Consider the following 18,550-nt stretch of genomic DNA (forward strand, 5'->3'; position numbering starts at 1 on the left):
GAAGGCTGGAGCGCTCAAGGTAACAGAGCCATTATTGTCCTTTTCCATACACAGAGGAGGCTCTATAGACAGGACATCTACAAGGCTACTCTACAGCGGGTAAAACAGAGGAGAAAGGAGGCACTGTTTCAGAGGATCATCCAAGAAGAATTGGAGAGTGCGGCTTTGAGCATGATGGCCACAGGCAGGGACGGAAAGGCAGAGAGCAGTAGGTGTATCTGGAACAATCATGACATTGGGGTCCACGAGGTGGAGTAGGACTAATGCAGGATGAGGGCTAGGCTGAGAGAAGCAGTGGCGGAGGCCAAGGGGAAGGGGGAGGAGAGGAAGTATCTGCTAGGCCTGCTGGAAGAACAGCTGGGCCTGGCCAGGCAGGAGGCTGCATGGAGGACACTGCATAAGGATGCACTGCAGGCAGAGGAACACAAGATATCTGTCCAGCTTCAAGCACAAGCAACCGAGGCCAAAGACACCATGGAGAAGAGGATGCTATGTGAGAAACTGAAAAGAAAGTGTTGAAAGAAGCACAGGAAGCCAGGAGAGAGAACGAGACTAACATTGGATATAAAGAGGCTTGGAAATCAGCTGACAATTAAAATAGAGGCAGGAGGACTCTGTTGGAGCATGCTATAGCTCTACAGAGAGACCTAGAGGAGCCCTTGTAATAAAAACACAAAGTGGCGTCTTAAATTTTTTTAATGTTTCCACACATTCACCTTATAATAATAAAGCTATGTACACATTTAATCTTTTCCCACAGTAAAACGAAATCAGATACACAAAGCCTATGGCAAACAGAGTGAAAAACGTAAAGCATAAACATTTTAAAGTTCAAAATGAAAATTCTGAATCACCCAACAATTATTTAGCCTTGATAATTGTATATTGCCATTGAGTTGTTATACTAGCCAAGTAACCAGAGGTCTGAAAATGATCTGAAACATTTAGCTTTATATTTGATTTCCTCTAAGAAATTATTCAGTTTGAAGTTGTGATAAAACATTTTGATTAATGCTTGGTGTACCACAAAACAGGTGATCTGAAATTCCAATAAATAATAGTATGTGGGCTGATTATAGTGACCCAGATTAAGCCTACAGTACTAAACTGCACTTTTTCCAAAAGTCCGAGAATACCGTCTCTAGTCCAGAAGTATTCCATTCATGGTTTATCACATTTGCAGTAAATTATTTGCCAATTAAAATGAATTTTATCTGGGCCTGTGAAGTTGGCGTTATGTTTGGGACTTGAAATGCATTATTTTCCACCTCAAATGACCTTTGGTTAAGAAAATTGAGCACATACATGGTCTTAACAATCAAATAAAAATTCTGAAAGTAAGGCAACATTCATACTTTTGTGGGGCCAATCCTGTAATTCATTATGAATTGACATGAGGCACCCAACAAATACATTTAGTTGAAGTCTTTCCCCTAAGAGAAAACCAGGTCCCACTCCCTGCTTAAGTTCAAACAAAAACATTGATTTATTTAGCATGCATAATACAAACCAATGCGGTTTATCCAAAATATCAAATCAAATATCTTGTCAAGGAAAGTAGAGAACACAGCACTTATGAACTCAAAACCCCATGAGGTATATACAAGAATTGTGAAAAACAGACACCATATATTTTTGTAATCTGTTATTATGCAATTTAAGTGACAGCAGGTAAGGTAAAAATGCTGTCATTTCAAGATACTCTTTTTTTTTTGTTCATCTGGGCAATTTACAAAGTAATTATTGATAGAGTCGAACACCCATTAAGAGAATGTGGCCAATTTGGGGCTTTGGATTCAACATAAATCATCCCAATTGGCTTCAAGATTGACAATGCAGGTCATTATGTGGAACATTTAATGTGTTTAACTTCTACGGGATCAGTGCCCCCCCCCCCCACCACCGCGGGAAGGTTGAGCTAACGTAGGCTAATGTGATTAGCATGAGGTTGTAAGTAAAAAAGAAGATTTCCCAGGACATACCAGATATGGGCAGAAAGCTTAAATTCTTGAATGAATACCATGCTATTGTTTGAGGAGAGTGCACAGTTATGAACTTGAAAATGTATTAATAAACCAATTAGGCACATTTGGGCAGTCTTGATACAACATTTTGAACAGAAATGCAATGTTTCATTGAATCAGTCTAAAATTTTGCACATACACTGCTGCCATCTAGTGGCCAAATCTAAATTGTGCCTAACCTGGAATAGTACATTATGGCCTTTCTCTTGCATTTCGAAGATGGAACAAAAACGCATGTTTTTTTCTTTGTATTATCTTCTACCAGATCTAAATGTGTTATTCTCCTACATTAATTTCACATTTCCACAAACTTCAAAGTGTTTCCTTTCAAATGGTATCAAGAATATGCATATCCTTGCTTCAGGTCATGCGCTACAGGCGGTTAGATTTGGGTATGTCATTTTAAGCGAAAATTGAAAAAAAAGGGTCCAATCACAGGCCTCTGCAATGGCTTCCTGAAAAGTGCATCTAACTGCATGAGAGTGAGGCCTGAAACACAGCACGCAGCTCATGGAAGCCCACTCTTACTAGCATCTTAGGAGTATCAGAGCTCGGGCAGATTCTGTTGCACTGCAACATTACAGTGTTACTTTTGTGTTGCATTATTGTTGTCCGATAAGATACGTGTTAGTAATATTATTGGGAGGATACATCTTATCAGTTGTCTGCAAAGCAATATTATTAAGTGATAATTTCTGAAAGAAAAAACATCTTCCTATCTCACACCAGTTCCTAACTGCATATGAAAACTAGCGAGCATCTGGGCAGGGAAAAAGAGAGTGCCAACATTGGGATCAATCAGAGTAAAGAATGGATGGCTGCCTATGGTCACCCTGCAGCGTTATCTGACAGTCTATTTTAGTCTACTAGCCTGGCTCCTACCAGCCTGGCTCCTACCAGCCTGGCTCCTACCAGCCTGGCTCCTACCAGCCTGGCTCCTACCAGCCTGGCTCCTACCAGCCTGGCTCCTACCAGCCTGGCTCCTACCAGCCTGGCTCCTACCAGCCTGGCTCCTACCTATTTTTTTTACTGCCATCTCTGATGGATTCTATTAGGACAACTGATGCAGAGGACTCGCATCTTTGAGCTTTCTATTGTCACTTTGTATGCTGTTAGGAGCTGGACTGAAGATAATTACGTAGTTATCAACTAAAGACCTACTTCAACCCAAGTGTCTATCCCAAGCAAAGAATAATACCACTAAGGTCATCCACATATTAAAAGTCCCAGATCAATGAAAGAGCTCTTAAATAAAGCAATAAACCAAGATATTATGGAATTTGTTAAGTGTGGTGTTAGTTACAAAATAAAATGTTAACTATTATAGAATAACATCTTGATTTAAAAATTCTAGGTCCTAAAATATCATATAGGACATCGCCTTTTAAAAGCTTGCAAATCCATTTTACATTTCCTGTAAAGTTTGGTGAGACTTTGCCTGTTGTCAAGAGTTAATTCCGTTTTGTGTTGACCACGTATCCTAATTTCCCAGGAAATTGCTCAGGTGTGCTACTGTGCTTAAGAGAATAATGGCGTGTTTAAGGTCCAATATAACATCTGACAAAGTGCATTGATTCATACGAATTGGTTGAAATAGCTGTTCTTGGGTTTAAATAACTGTTCTTGGGTCACTCTTGTTGTGTGTGCCTTAAAAATGACCTCCGTTCCCACATGAGCATTAGAAACTTAAAAAGCGATGAGGAGGGAGTTTGTACAATATATTTGTCCTATGTTTGAAGTTAAGAGAAGGGAAGATTAATAGATTCTAGTCAAGCATGACTCCCTCGCTCGCTCTCACCATCATTCTCACTCTCTACCTCTGAACTGGCGTCCCCCTGCCTGTCCCCTCACGCCTCCTCTGGTGGCGGGGGCCTCTTCAGGTCGCGGATCTGCTTGATCAGGTAGTTCTTCTCATCACAGAACTGTTCGTCCTCAGAGCGATCTGTCTGGAAGTGGCTCAGGAAGTCCACCAGCTTGGTCTGGTTCTTCAGCAGAATGTCCAGCACAGGCTGAGTCTTGTTGGGGTTGGCCACAAACACCTAGGACCAGAGCGGACAGTCTTTGAATTGAGTGCCATAGCCTGACATCTATTCTAGTTGGTTAACTGGTAAATGTATACCTTAGTATATGTTAATGGAATAATTTATTTTAGAATAATACAACAGTATGAAGTTATAACTTTTAAAGGCAGCATTAATATTTTTACATCCTCTATAAAGACTGAGAATGATAGATTAGGGGATGAAAATGTGAATAACATGTACTTTAGGTCAAGTAACCCAAAACGGTGGAAAGTAGGACAAGCAGAGAATGAGTCCAGAATCTGTACCCTCAGCCTTGGCCGATCCCTTAATAAAATATTTCTACACACCTTGAAGACATGGAAGGCCTCAAACTGGATGTTGCGGCTGTTGTCTCGCAGCATGTTCATCATCATCTTCAAGTTCTCTGCACGACTGATGTACTTGGTCATCACAGTGAAGTTATGTCTGTCCAGAAGAAGCTCTCCCAGGAGCTACAAAACAGTTTGGTTAGTAATATAAAGGAGGGTCATCATTGCTTTTAGGATAAGTTCATAAGATATTTCAGTAACAGAATAAATAATTGAGTCACATGAGAGGTCAAAACTTTAAAATGTTGGGTTTTATGACAAAGTGATACCATGAAGCATCAAACGTGATATAGAGTACCTTCAGGGACTGCCGTTTGGTGACATAATTCTCAGAATGCAGTAGCTTCTCATATTCTGTAAACACCCTGTCATAATTGGTCTCCAGAAAATCTGCGCACATAATCTTATGTCTCGTGAGAAGATCCTAGCAACACATGAGAGAAAAGAACAGGATATTAGATAAAGAAATAACAGATCATACTAAGGACACGAGTGCTAACGTCCTGTCCAGGGGATGTACAGTGGGGCAAAAAAGTATTTAGTCAGCCACCAATTGTGCAAGATCTCCCATTTAAAAAGATTAGAGGCCTGTAATTTTCATCATAGGTACACTTCAACTATGACAGACAAAATGGGAAAAAATCCAGAAAATCACATTGTAGGATTTTTTATGATTTTATTTGCAAATTATGGTGGAAAATAAGTATTTGGTCACCTACAAACAAGCAAGATTTCTGGCTCTCACAGACCTCTTCTTTAAGAGGCTCCTCTGTCCTCCACTCGTTACCTGTATTAATGGCAACTGTTTGAACTTGTTATCAGTAGAAAAGACACCTGTCCACAACCTCAAACAGTCACACTCCAAACTCCACAAACTCCACCAAGACCAAAGAGCTATCAAAGGACACCAGAAACAAAATTGTAGACCTGGCTGGGAAGACTGAATCTGCAATAGGTAAGCAGCTTGGTTTGAAGAAATCAACTGTGGGAGCAATTATTAGGAAATGGAAGACATACAAGACCACTGATAATCTCCCTCGATCTGGATTTCCACGCAAGATCTCACCCCGTGGGGTCAAAATGATCACAAGAACGGTGTGCAAAAATCCCAGAACCACACGGGGGTACCTAGTGAATAACCAGCAGAGAGCAGGGACCAAAGTAACAAAGCCTACCATCAGTAACACACTACGCTGCCAGGGACTCAAATCCTGCAGTGCCAGACGTGTCCAGGCCCATCTGAAGTTTGCTAGAGAGCATTTGGATGATCCAGAAGAAGCTTGGGAGAATGTCATATGGTCAGATGAAACCAAAATATAACTTTTTGGTAAAAACTCAACTCGTCGTGTTTGGAGGACAAAGAATGCTGAGTTGCATCCAAAGAACACCATACCTACTGTGAAGAATGGGGGTGGAAACATCATGCATTTACATTACATTTACATTTACATTCATGCTTTGGGGCTGTTCTTCTGCAAAGGGACCAGGATGACTGATCCATGTAAAAGAAAGAATGAATGGTTCCTTGTATCGTGAGATTTTGAGTGAAAACCTCCTTCCATCAGCAAGGGCATTGAAGATGAAACGGGACTGGGTCTTTCAGCATGACAATGATCCCAAACACACCGCCCGGGCAACGAAGGAGTGGCTTCGTAAGAAGCATTTCAAGGTCCTGGAGTGGCCTAGCCAGTCTCCAGATCTCAACCCCATAGAAAATCTTTGGAGGGAGTTGAAAGTCCGTGTTGCCCAGCAACAGCCCCAAAACATAACTGCTCTAGAAGAGATCTGCATGGAGGAATGGGCCAAAATACCAGCAACAGTGTGTGTAAACCTTGTGAAGACTTACAGAAAACGTTTGACCTCTGTCATTGCCAACAAAGGGTATATAACAAAGTATTGAGACAAACTTTTGTTATTGACCAAATACTTATTTTCCACCATCATTTGCAAATAAATTCATTAGAAATCCTACAATGTGATTTTCTGGATTTTTTTCTCATTTTGTCTGTCATAGTTGAAGTGTACCTATTTTGCCCCACTGTACTTGTGTATCAAGCTGCCTCACGATACAGGAGGTTGGACATAGGGCAGGAGCCTTTCTGGCTCGGACAAGGCTTAGTTATAGTAAGTACATAGGCTATAAAGAAGTGAAAAGCAGCAGTGTACCTTGAATGAAGCGAAAGCATCTGAGGCGATGTCGAAGGTGGACAGCTCTACATAGCGGAAGAAGCAGTAGAAGTCTTCAGAGAAAAGAACGCTGCGCGCCAGGGGCTCATGACGCAGGCACTCCCTTAGCATCATCCCACAGTTCAGAGCCACTTCCGCACTCTCGTACCTGCAAAGGTGGGATTCATGTAAGTAGTGCTCAACACTACTACATGGGTGTGTTTTGTTGGTGATTATTCATTTAGGATCTGTTGCGATTGTATGCACGTGGGTCTGTAAATAGGGATGTGGAGGTCATGACATTTTGTCAGATGACTGTCAGGAAATTGACTGCTGGTCGCACGGCAATTGATCGTTAATTAACAAACATGTTTAGCATCTCCAGGCCTCCACGCACACAAGCATTTGGAACATACATTTTTTTTTTGAAGTCTAATAAATCCATTTTATATACACCATCACAAATGCATTAAACCTGCCTAAAATAAATAAAGAAACATTATATGAAGAAAATGTATTTCAGAAGAACAGAATGAGTTAGCCAACTGTATGTTATCTGGCTATGCACCATTCCATAGGCTATTTCATTTAGCAGACGCAATGTGCTAATAAGTGCCATTATTTTATATTAATAAGAATATAATTTACTTAAATTAATAAAATAGAAAGGATATTTTTCCCATTCCGGAGTGAGTGCACAAATGAAGAGGCTATGTTGAGCATAAAAGTGATAATTTGAAGAAAAAAAAGTCCTATAGACTAGATTTAGAGTTATTTGGCAACTTTAGTTATGAAAGATAGAAATCAAAACAAATATGGGCTGCATGATGCAACTATAGCCTATTTAGGATGTGAGAAACTCACAAAAAAAGTTTGCACTCGTTTTTCCAATCATGCTGGGTAGTCTACTCCGGTTTTAGAGCGGGGCATGTGCTTAATATGAGCAGCTGAGAAATAAATATAGTTGCAGCTGGGATCCTCTTTTTAGTGGCAACCATCAAAACTCTGCTTTCACAGGATTGCATATAGAAATGTCTTGGCTTATAAGAAGACATTTCACTCCACGCATCAACCACTGTTTGAGGAGCATGCGGCCTCTTGCTGCGCTCTTGCTGTGCTGTATCACATTTAATTTTCGAAATTTTAATTTTACCTTTATTTAACTAGGCAAGTCAGTTAAGAACAAATTCTTATTTTCAATGACGGCCTAGGAACAGTGGGTTAACTGCCTGTTCAGGGGCAGAACGACAGATTTGAACCTTGTCAGCTCGGGGATTTGAACTTGCAGCCTTCCGGTTACTAGTCCAACGCTCTAACCACTAGGCTACCCTGCCGCCCCAAGGGAGCTCTCCAACCCTGTTCCTGCAACCCCGTGCTTAATTTGGGAAACTTAAGTGAAATCTGTTTAGGAACGTCGATAGTAATAGGTTCACAACTAAACATATTTAATTAAACTGTTGAAAGCCCCCCTCTCTGCATACTTGAGAAAGGAACGAAGGAGAAAAAGGAAACGCAAAGTGGTGAGATATTCTGTAGCTAAAAGTAATGTCAGCCTAAATTGTTATTTTATTTAATGCCCTATTACAAGGCTATTCAAAATTGAATTCACTATAAATTCTAGGCTAACTCTGTAAGCCAATGAACCAATAGCATTGCCTAGGCCTATACGTTCTCTCCCAAACTGATTGATAGAAAGTTTGGAGCGTAGCATACGTTAACCAGTCCATCATGTATGCATTATCCAGTGCACACTCAAAGGCGATTACTAGTATTTGTTACATTTTTTAGTATAGGCTAGACCAATTATGTAAAAAAAGACTTATTAAATCTTTATATTTTATGCTGTGCGTAATATACATATAAAGGCCAAATCATTTATCATTCAGTTATTTATTTTTTAGCTTGGGCTCTTCTATAGGCCTATGCTATGCGTAAGCTCTAATAATATTGTCGTTCTGAATGAAAGCGCTGTCCATTTTTTTGTGATCAGCTTTGAAAAAACATCCACAACGACCAATGTTTTCCACTCAGTTCCATGAAAATAAAAGGAGAGCCGCACACTCTAGGAGCTCAGATGCAAAAATGTAATTACCAACGTTTCGACAGCCAAGCTGTCTTCATCAGGGTATGATCACAAACACTGCGGGATGACTCGTTTATATAGTGTCAAAAGACACAGGTGTCTGTAATCATGGCCAAGAGTGGCCTAATATCATTGGTTAATAATCAAATATTAAAATGTCATACAAAGAACAGCATACAAACAACAAATGAATAGCATATGATCATAGATTAATTTGACTATACAAGTTTACAAACAATTACAATGGCAAAGTCACAATAATCACAAGAATGGCTTCAGATCAAAGTCTACGTTGAGACCGAAGGGCGCAACGGTCTTTAAATTAAAGATCCAGGCAGCCTCTCGTTTTAACAATAAATTATCAAGGTCACCCCCTCTCCTAGGGACGGTGACATGTTCGATGCCAATATAACGCAGAGGCGAAATCGAGTGGCCTGCCTCCAAGAAGTGGGCCGCAACTGGATAAGTAAAGTTTTTACACCTAATGGTGCTACGATGCTCTGAGATACGTACTTTTAATTTGCGCTGTTTTACCTACATCATTTTTACCACAAGGACAAGTTATAAGATAAATAACTGCCTTAGTGGAGCACGTAATAACACCTTTTATTGGGATCGATTTCCTTGTTTGTGGGTGTTTGAAGGATCTACATTTATAAGTGCCATTGCAATGAGCACAGCCATTACATTTATAATTTCCATCCAGTAGGAGCGCAAATAGACATTGTTCAGGAATATTTTGGGGTGGTAAATCAGAGTTTACCAATTGGTCTCTGAGATTTCTGCCCCGCGAGAATACGACCAAGGGAAGGTCCGAAAACACATTACCGAGACTATCGGATTTTAGGATGTGCCAATGTTTGTGAACAATTCCGTTAATTTGTTCAGAGCACTTTGAATAGCGGGTAGTTAGAACGCAAGAATGCGTCTTTTTGCAAGACTGACCTTGAAAAAGGTCATGTCTCGTTTTGTTTTGAATTTTCTCAATGGCAATATTAATCTGATCATTCTTGTAGCCCCTCTCCTTGAACTTTCTTTGCGTCTCAGCCATATTTCTGTCGAAATCGAATTGTTTTTTGCAAATTCTTTTGATTCGACAGAATTGGCTCAGTTCCAACCTGCTGTTGAACTTCTTTCCTCAAATTGATCGATCACAGTGAGGTGAGTTTTCAAAACATGATACTGCTTTGATATAATTTTCAATTGCATTTCTATTAATATCAGTGGCTAGAGGGAAAATAGAGAGCAGAGTACCAGGCCATTATCGACCTGATGGTCGTGAGCGAGTTGGGTACTACCAACGCATGTCCAGAGTGCGTAAGAGGAGATTACTGTGACAATGGTCACGTGGAAATTTACTGTGGTCACGACTCATGATTGCCGGTCTGCGGTAACACGGTCACCGCAACAGCCCTATCTGTAAATGAACAAACAGGGGAGTTAAATGCCTAAAAAGGCAATGAAAATGGGGACAAACCTAATTAAAATAGATAAATAGATGCCTCTTGCTTATCATGTCTACTGATCTAACAGATGGCAAATGGGCAGCTTTGAGACTCACCCTTTCAGCAGCATGAAGAGGATCTGTGGGTGTGAGGAGATATACTCAACCGTGGGCGTACGGGTGCCAATCTGACGCCGTACAATGTTGCTGAACAGCTGGACCACATCCTTCTTTCCCTGGTGGACGATGATGATAAATATTACAATCACTGAAGAATAGGAGGGTGATACCCTATGCGCATGTTTAAAAAATACTGAGATAAAGGAATGAGAGGCCCACAGAACACAGTCACTCCCCAGTGCTTTATGCTCCTCCCTCTTCTGTATTGATTCATACATCCACTATGGACTACCGTTGTATCCTGAATATATTTTCCCCACACAAAACTAATGGGAAGAACATTTCCCCACCTCAAAATCAATCCTTTGCAGGTTTGCAATAAGAGCAATAAGGAGGTTGGTGTTGTAGAGCTCCTGGGCCAGCTGGGCAACTGCCTCCGTTTGGGGCTCCTTGTCCCCTGTACCACACAGCACCTCTTTCAGAGATGACAGGTTCTTCGACACCTCTTCTGCAACCTGGTGACAAGAAGATATGAGGGAACAGCACTTAGTTAAAATCAGGGGCTGCATCTGAAATGGCACCCTATTCCCTATAATGTAGAGCACTATTAACCAAACCCCATATATGGCTCTGGTCAAAAGTAATGCACTATATAGGGATTAGGGTGCCATTTCAGACGCATCCAATAACTCTCACGCCATTTCTATATGATGCTGCTGTCTTGATGCTCAAACGTTAGAGACCAACTTTAACTAACAAAGGCCAAAAGACTATTTCTAGCGTGCTCTCAAAACATCAGTCCACAAGTACCACCTGACCTTTTCACATTTTTTGCTTTCTGCCGCATCCAGCTTTTCCAAGTAAGCCACGTTCTCCTTCAGACTCTTCACAATCTCTGCTGGGCTCTTCTGAGACTTCCCGAAGGGGAAAGGCATGATGAGAAGGTGATGAGTTGAGTCTGGAACGGGAAAAAAATGCACCGCTTTCCCTTTGGATAAAATGTATTGCAGACGAATGATGAGCTATTACGTAAACAAACTGCAGCACACATGATCTGACTGAGATCATGGCCTATGCAGTCACTGAAAAATGCACATTACAGTACACTATGGTAACCAGAGCCACACATACAGTTGAAGTTGGAAGTTTACATACACTTAGGTTGGAGTCATTAAAAATCATTTTTCAACCACTCCACAAATTTCTTGTTAACAAACTAGTTTTGGCAAGTCGGTTAGGACATCTACTTTGTGCGTGACATAAGTAATTGTTCCAGCAATTGTTTACAGATTATTTCACTGTATCACAATTCTAGTGGGTCAGAAGTGTACATACACTAAGTTGACTGTGCCTTTAAACAGATTGGATAATTCCAGAAAACGATGTCTTGGCTTTACAAGCTTCTGAGAGGCTTACTGACATAATTTCAGTCAATTGGAGGTGTACCTGTAGATGTATTTCAAGGCCCACCTTCAAACTCAGTGCCTCTTTGCTTGACATCATGGGGAAATCAAAAGAATTCAGCCAAGACCTCAGAATTGTTTTTTTTTTTGTAGACCTCCACAAGACTGGTTCATTATTGGGAGCAATTTCCAAATACCTGAAGGTACCATGTTCATCTGTTCAAACAATAGTACGCATGATGAAACAAAAATAGAACTGTTTGGCCATAATGACCATCTCTTTTGGAGGGAAAAGGGGGAGGCTTTGCAAGCCAAAGAATACCATCCCAACCGGGATGGCAGCATCATGTTGTGGGGGTGCTTTGATGCAGGAGGGACTGGTGCACTTCACAAAATAGATGGCATCATGAGGGGGAAAATGATGTGGATATATTGAAGCAACGTCTCAAGGCATCAGTCAGGAAGTTAAAGCTTGGTCGCAAATGGGTCTTCCAAATGGACAATGACCCCAAGCATACTTCCAAAGTCAAAGGCAAAATGGCTTAAGGACAACAAAGTCAAGGTATTGGAGTCATCAAAGTCCTGACCTCATCCTATAGAACATTTGTGGGCATAACTGAAAAAGCATGTGCGAGCAAGGAGGCCTACAAACCTGACTCCGTTACATCAGCTCTGTCAGGAGGAATGGGCCAAAATTCACCCAATTTATTGTGGGAAGCTTGTGGAAAGCTACCTGAAATGTTTGACCCAAGTTAAAAAATTTAAAGGGAATGCTATCAAATACTAATTGAGTGTATGTATGTAAACTTCTGACCCACTGGGAATGTGATGAAATAAATCATTCTACTATTATTCTGACATTTCACTTTCTTAAAATAGTGGTGCTTCTAACTGACCTAAAACAGTGAATTTTTACTAGGATTAAATGTCAGGAATTGTGAAAAACTGAGTTTACATGTATTTGGCTAAGGTGTATGTAAACTTCCGACTTCAACTGTACATACACACACAAAAAGTATGTGGACACCTCTTCAAATGAGTGGATTCGGCTTTTTCAATTCTTCAAATTGATGCCCTGCTAGAGCTTCCCTGGTCCACTGTAAGTGCTGTTATTGTGAAGTAGAAACGTTTGAGCAACAACAGCTCAACCGTGAAGTGATTAGGCCACATAAGCTCACAGAAAGGGACCGCCGAGTGCTGAAGCGAGTAAAGATCATCTGTCCTCATTTGCAACACTCAATACCAGAGTTCCAAACTGCCTCTGGAAGCAACGTCAGCACAATAACGTCTTGTCGGGAGCTTCATGAAATGAGTTTCCATGGCTGAGCAGCTGCACACAAGCCTAAGATCACCATGTGCAATGCCAAGAGTGGCTGGAGTGGTGTAAAGCTCGGCCACCATTTGACTACTTGTTTTTGTAACTGATGCAGTAGAATCAGATTTAATTTTTTTACTCATGGAACAGGGGGTACTGTGAAGAGACACACACGATAAGACACACTCTACAGACAAGTAAGTACACATGGATTTTGTATTGTAGATATGTGATAGTAGAGAAGTGGCCTGAGGGAAAATACTTAATGTGTTGTGAAAAGTGTTATGAAATGTCATCTAATATTTTGAATTGTAAATAACTGCCTTAATGTTGCTGGACCCTAGGAAGAGTAACAGCTAATGGGGTTCCTTAATAAATACAAATACTCTGGAGCAGTGGAAACACGTTCTCTAGAGTGGTGAAGCGTGATTCATCATCGGGCAGTTCGACAGACTAATCTGGGTTTGGCAGATGCCAGTAGATCGCTACCTGCCCCAATGCAGTGCCAACTGTAACGTTTGGTGGAGGAGGAATAATGGTCTGGGGCTGTTTATGGTTTGGGCTAGGCCCCTTATTTCCAGTGAAGGGAAATTTTAACACTACAGCATACATTCTAAACAATTATTTGCTTCCAACTTTGTGGCAACAGTTTGGGGAAGGCCCTTTCCTGTTTCAGCATGACAATGCCCCCATGCACAAAGCGTGGTCCATACAGAAAATGGTTTGTTGAGATCGGTGGGGAAGAACTTGACTGGCCTGCACAGAGCCCTAACCATCGAACACCTTTGTGATGAATTGGAACTCCGACTGCGTGCCAGGCCTAATCACCCAACATCATTGTCCGACATCAATAATGCACTTGTGACTGAATGGAAGAAAGTACCCACAGCAATGTTCCAACATCTAGTGGAAAGCCTTCCAAGGAGAGTGAAGGCTGTTGTAGCAGCAAAGGGGGGCACTCTATATTAATGCCCAAAATTTTGGAATGAGAAGTTCAATGAGCAGGTGTCCACATACTTTTGGTCATGTAGTGTATTCATATATGGCTCTGATGGTAACTAACAAATCAAATCATGTCCTGACAATGGCATATTTGCTCATCACCATAATTAGCCTAAGCTGTAGGCTACATTGACAGCTACACATTATTTATCTTTTTGGTCTTTTGCACCCCAGTATCTCTACTTGCACATCATCTGCACATTGGTCACTCCAGCGTTAATGCTAAATTGTAATTATTTCACCTCTATGGCCTATTTATTGCCTTTACCTCCCTAATCTTCTACATTTGAACACACTGTATAGAGATTTTTCTATTGTTATTGACTATACGTTTGTTTACAACTCTGTTGTTTTTGTCCCACTGCTTTGCTTTATCTTGGCCAGGTCACAATTGTAAATCATAACTTGTTTTCAATTGGCCTACCTGGTTAAATAAAAGGTCAAATAAAAATATTTGTGGTCAGACAATAGAAAACAGAATGATCAGATCACAGAAATCAACTGGGTCAAATCTAATGCAGGGTCCCTGGGAGCTACATGTTAGGATGTTAGCTAGGTGTTTATCTGTATTGGGCCATCCCCACCCATAGCCAAATGGTAAACTCTTTTATGAGTTACTGGTGATTTTCCAAAGTAATATCCGGATGTCACTCAAACGTGCTGATTAAATCGCTATTATTGTATACTACCTTTCAGTTAGACCGTGGCAATGAGTTCGTTGAGGATTAGTTAGAACTGATGATTATCTAGCTCCTTTTATTTTGGCTTGCTAGATAGCTTAGTTTGTTGACATTGTGCATGAACCTGTAGGACACTGACAGCTAGCTAGCTAGCCAGACAAATGTTCATCTTGTCTCGCTAACTTGGCTGGCTAAATCATATTGCGACAACACACTGAATAACCACGAGAACACAGTCAAATACAATTTCCAGAAAGTTGCTAGCTATCTTAGTAGCAAGCGAAAAGTAGCTATTAGTTAAAAACAACGAACGATTAGCAAACTCACAGCTGGCTAGCTAGCTAGCTCGTTTAGCACGCTACAGTAGCTTTTTTAACTCACCAAGCTTAGAAGGTAACTTCGAAATGTTAACAAAATATCCTTTGGGAAGTGTAATACTTATACTAACCCTATACACCACACCTATTAACGAACTTCATCACTATCGTGGAAAGTTATTTTCTCGTGATCTAAAAAGTATTTCTACTGGCTAGTTGTTGTCAAACAACTTAATTTCCCCTAACTCCTCGTTCTGGAGAACAGGGCGGTTATGTTACGTTTGAGATGTTCGATTGACATCATTTTTAAACCAATCAAACTTAAATGACGGAACGACACGACCCTAATCCCCGCCCCTGAACTCAAAAATTGCATCAATGTTGCATTGATACATTATGATTAAATCTATTAAAAATATAATTTCTACAGATTACAGTAACAGATGTAGCTATTTGAGGATACACTGTAGCAAACCCTGTGTACCGGTTTCAATCAACTTGGAAACTTATTTGAAATGCTCATCAAAATACTGCATCTAACCTTAGACCGTTAAGTACCACAAAATAGTCAGGGACAGCTGTCTATCATTGTCTCTGATTTGGAACCATACTTAGGTAGCTTTGTCCCACAGGGTTTTTGTGGCTAGTTAATTTCTGTTTAGTGGTTATTCTTTTTGTTATTAGTGGTCAGTTTCAATAAAGAAAGCATGAACACTTACCACACTGCGCTTTGGTTCGATGATTCCTCATCTTCCCACGACGAATACCTTGACAGATGTGATGGATCATTGGGGCTCATTCAATATTCTCTTTCTTTTGTTGTTCAGTGAAATCATCCTATGTGAAGAGTCAACTCAATTTAATTAAAGTTCAATTCGCAACTAAATCGTTTTTAAAAATGTATATTGGAATGATTTAATCATTTGCAATTATGTCTACTTATAAGGTTAAAAGGTTTAGGTTTCTGTCTCCATATGATATGGTAAATATATCCAATGCAAAACCATCTACATTTAAATGGCATTAATTAATAATTTGCATATATTTCCATTAATTCCCGTTAATTTCCCTATATTCCAGTTAATTCCCACGGAAAGTTTCCACCTTTGAATATTCCCCAAAATGTGCAAGCCTAGTCCTGGCTTGATCCAAAATATTTCAGAAATCAAATACTTCCATATTATGCCACCTTCATACTAACAGACTAGGCCTATCTGTAGAACCGATAGCGTTGATGCGAGATATGAGAGCTATTTGTTGTAGGCCTCATAGAGAGCATAATATTATTTGTTCGATGGCATCAGTGCTATCTTTGTACATTATTTGTACCAAAATGTGCGTGCATAGTTTAGTGGTGTATGCTGACCACGCCGCTTGCATCGCGTGCGCGAGCATTGCAAAATAAATGTACACATGCATGTTATTCAATCATTGCACCCACACTGCGCACACATCAGCGAGTGTCTGCGTTTTAGCACTGCGTTGCCAGTGCTAAAATAGAAATTGGTTATATTTGTGACGCTCAACGCGCTGCAAGTCCGGCCTCTCCCATCTCCTCATTGGTTCTGAGGAGCATATACCCAGGTGCCGTCTCTGTTACAACTGCAAGGAGGCTTGTTGTGCAATTAAACGGAATGTCTTTAATTCCGAAGTTGACCACTCGCTCATCCAATCATCACATCTCCGTCTACACACAACGTACTCGATACATTCTTAAAGCAACAGTATTCAATATTCAACTAAGCTACGACACCATATTACTGAGCACAACACCCCCAACCCTCCTGCTCTAGTTCACATATTCTTTCAGCCACGAGGGAAGAGCTATGACCCGTTGGGGTCTCCCAGTGTTCAAATGTGTGGCTGGTGGCAGGGGAACTGCAGGCATTTGAGGCCTGACTGGTGGAAGGGCCCTGAACTGAGCCTGGTGAAGGGGTGGAGGTGCATGAGCCCCCTGAACTTGTTCCTGCCCATGGTGAGTTGTGGACAGACGGGTCAGGGAAGGATCCCCCACTGGCGAATTGACTTTTCTGAGGCAATGTGCATGCCAGCAGGATCCATCCTGAAGTTGGGAAGTTGTAGTCTCTTGATGTAAAAAATGTATCACTAGCCACAACTTGCTGAGTGTAGGGGGCAGTATTTTGATGTTTGGATGAAAAACGTACCCAAATGAAACTGCCTATTTCTCAGGCCCAGAATCTAGAACATGCATATAATTGTCAGATTAGGATAGAAAACACTCCAAAACGGTCAAAATGTTGTCCGTGAGTATCAGAACTGATATTGCAGGCGATAACCTGAGGAAAATCCAACCAGGAAGTACTGTTTTTTTCCTGAAAGCTCTCTGTTCCATTGCATGCCTTCCCTCCATTTAAAGGGATATCAACCATATTCCTTTTCCTATGGCTTCCACATGGTGTACACAGACTTTAGACATATTTTCAGGCTTTTATTCTGAAAAATTTACATTTTACATTTACATTTAAGTCATTTAGCAGACGCTCTTATCCAGAGCGACTTACAAATTGGTGCATTCACCTTATGACATCCAGTGGAACAGCCACTTTACAATAGTGCATCTAAATCTTTTAAGGGGGGGGTGAGAAGGATTACTTTATCCTATCCTAGTTATTCCTCAAAGAGGTGGGGTTTCAGGTGTCTCCGGAAGGTGGTGATTGACTCCGCTGTCCTGGCGTCGTGAGGGAGTTTGTTCCACCATTGGGGGGCCAGAGCAGCGAACAGTTTTGACTGGGCTGAGCGGGAACTGTACTTCCTCAGTGGTAGGGAGGCGAGCAGGCCAGAGGTGGATGAACGCAGTGCCCTTGTTTGGGCGTAGGGCCTGATCAGAGCCTGGAGGTACTGAGGTGCCGTTCCCCTCACAGCTCCGTAGGCAAGCACCATGGTCTTGTAGCGGATGCAAGCTTCAACTGGAAGCCAGTGGAGAGAGCGGAGGAGCGGGGTGACGTGAGAGAACTTGGGAAGGTTGAACACCAGACGGGCTGCGGCGTTCTGGATGAGTTGTAGGGGTTTAATGGCACAGGCAGGGAGCCCAGCCAACAGCGAGTTGCAGTAATCCAGACGGGAGATGACAAGTGCCTGGATTAGGACCTGCGCCGCTTCCTGTGTGAGGCAGGGTCGTACTCTGCGGTTGTTGTAGAGCATGAACCTACAGGAACGGGCCACCGCCTTGATGTTAGTTGAGAACGACAGGGTGTTGTCCAGGATCACGCCAAGGTTCTTAGCGCTCTGGGAGGAGGACACAATGGAGTTGTCAACCGTAATGGCGAGATCATGGAACGGGCAGTCCTTCCCCGGGAGGAAGAGCAGCTCCGTCTTGCCGAGGTTCAGCTTGAGGTGGTGATCCGTCATCCACACTGATATGTCTGCCAGACATGCAGAGATGCGATTCGCCACCTGGTCATCAGAAGGGGGAAAGGAGAAGATTAATTGTGTGTCGTCTGCATAGCAATGATAGGAGAGACTATGTGAGGTTATGACAGAGCCAAGTGACTTGGTGTATAGCGAGAATAGGAGAGGGCCTAGAACAGAGCCCTGGGGGACACCAGTGGTGAGAGCGCGTGGTGAGGAGACAGATTCTCGCCAC

At 41.5% G+C, this 18,550-nt stretch overlaps 1 protein-coding gene across 3 annotated transcripts; it reads right to left on the bottom strand.

Annotated features, from left to right (window-relative positions):
- Positions 1-678: 678 nt before the first annotated feature.
- On the bottom strand, positions 679-15,220 carry LOC118367212 (calcium-binding protein 39-like). Of its 3 annotated transcripts, none has more exons than XM_035750380.2 (8): positions 15,011-15,220; positions 11,048-11,187; positions 10,580-10,744; positions 10,227-10,345; positions 6,583-6,751; positions 4,715-4,840; positions 4,396-4,539; positions 679-4,063 (listed from the first exon to the last, which is right to left on the bottom strand). In XM_035750380.2, exons 2-8 carry the CDS (start codon positions 11,162-11,164, stop codon positions 3,872-3,874), a joined length of 1,032 nt encoding a protein of 343 aa, XP_035606273.1. In that variant the 5' UTR covers positions 11,165-11,187; positions 15,011-15,220; the 3' UTR covers positions 679-3,871. The 3 variants fall into 3 exon arrangements, with proteins under 3 accessions (XP_035606273.1, XP_035606272.1, XP_035606274.1); XM_035750379.2 differs by having other exon boundaries at positions 11,048-11,217; XM_035750381.2 differs by having other exon boundaries at positions 15,078-15,207.
- Between the last annotated feature and the right edge of the window lie 3,330 nt (positions 15,221-18,550).

Source organism: Oncorhynchus keta, chromosome 34 (assembly GCF_023373465.1).
Source record: "Oncorhynchus keta strain PuntledgeMale-10-30-2019 chromosome 34, Oket_V2, whole genome shotgun sequence".
NCBI classification, from domain to species: domain Eukaryota; kingdom Metazoa; phylum Chordata; class Actinopteri; order Salmoniformes; family Salmonidae; genus Oncorhynchus; species Oncorhynchus keta.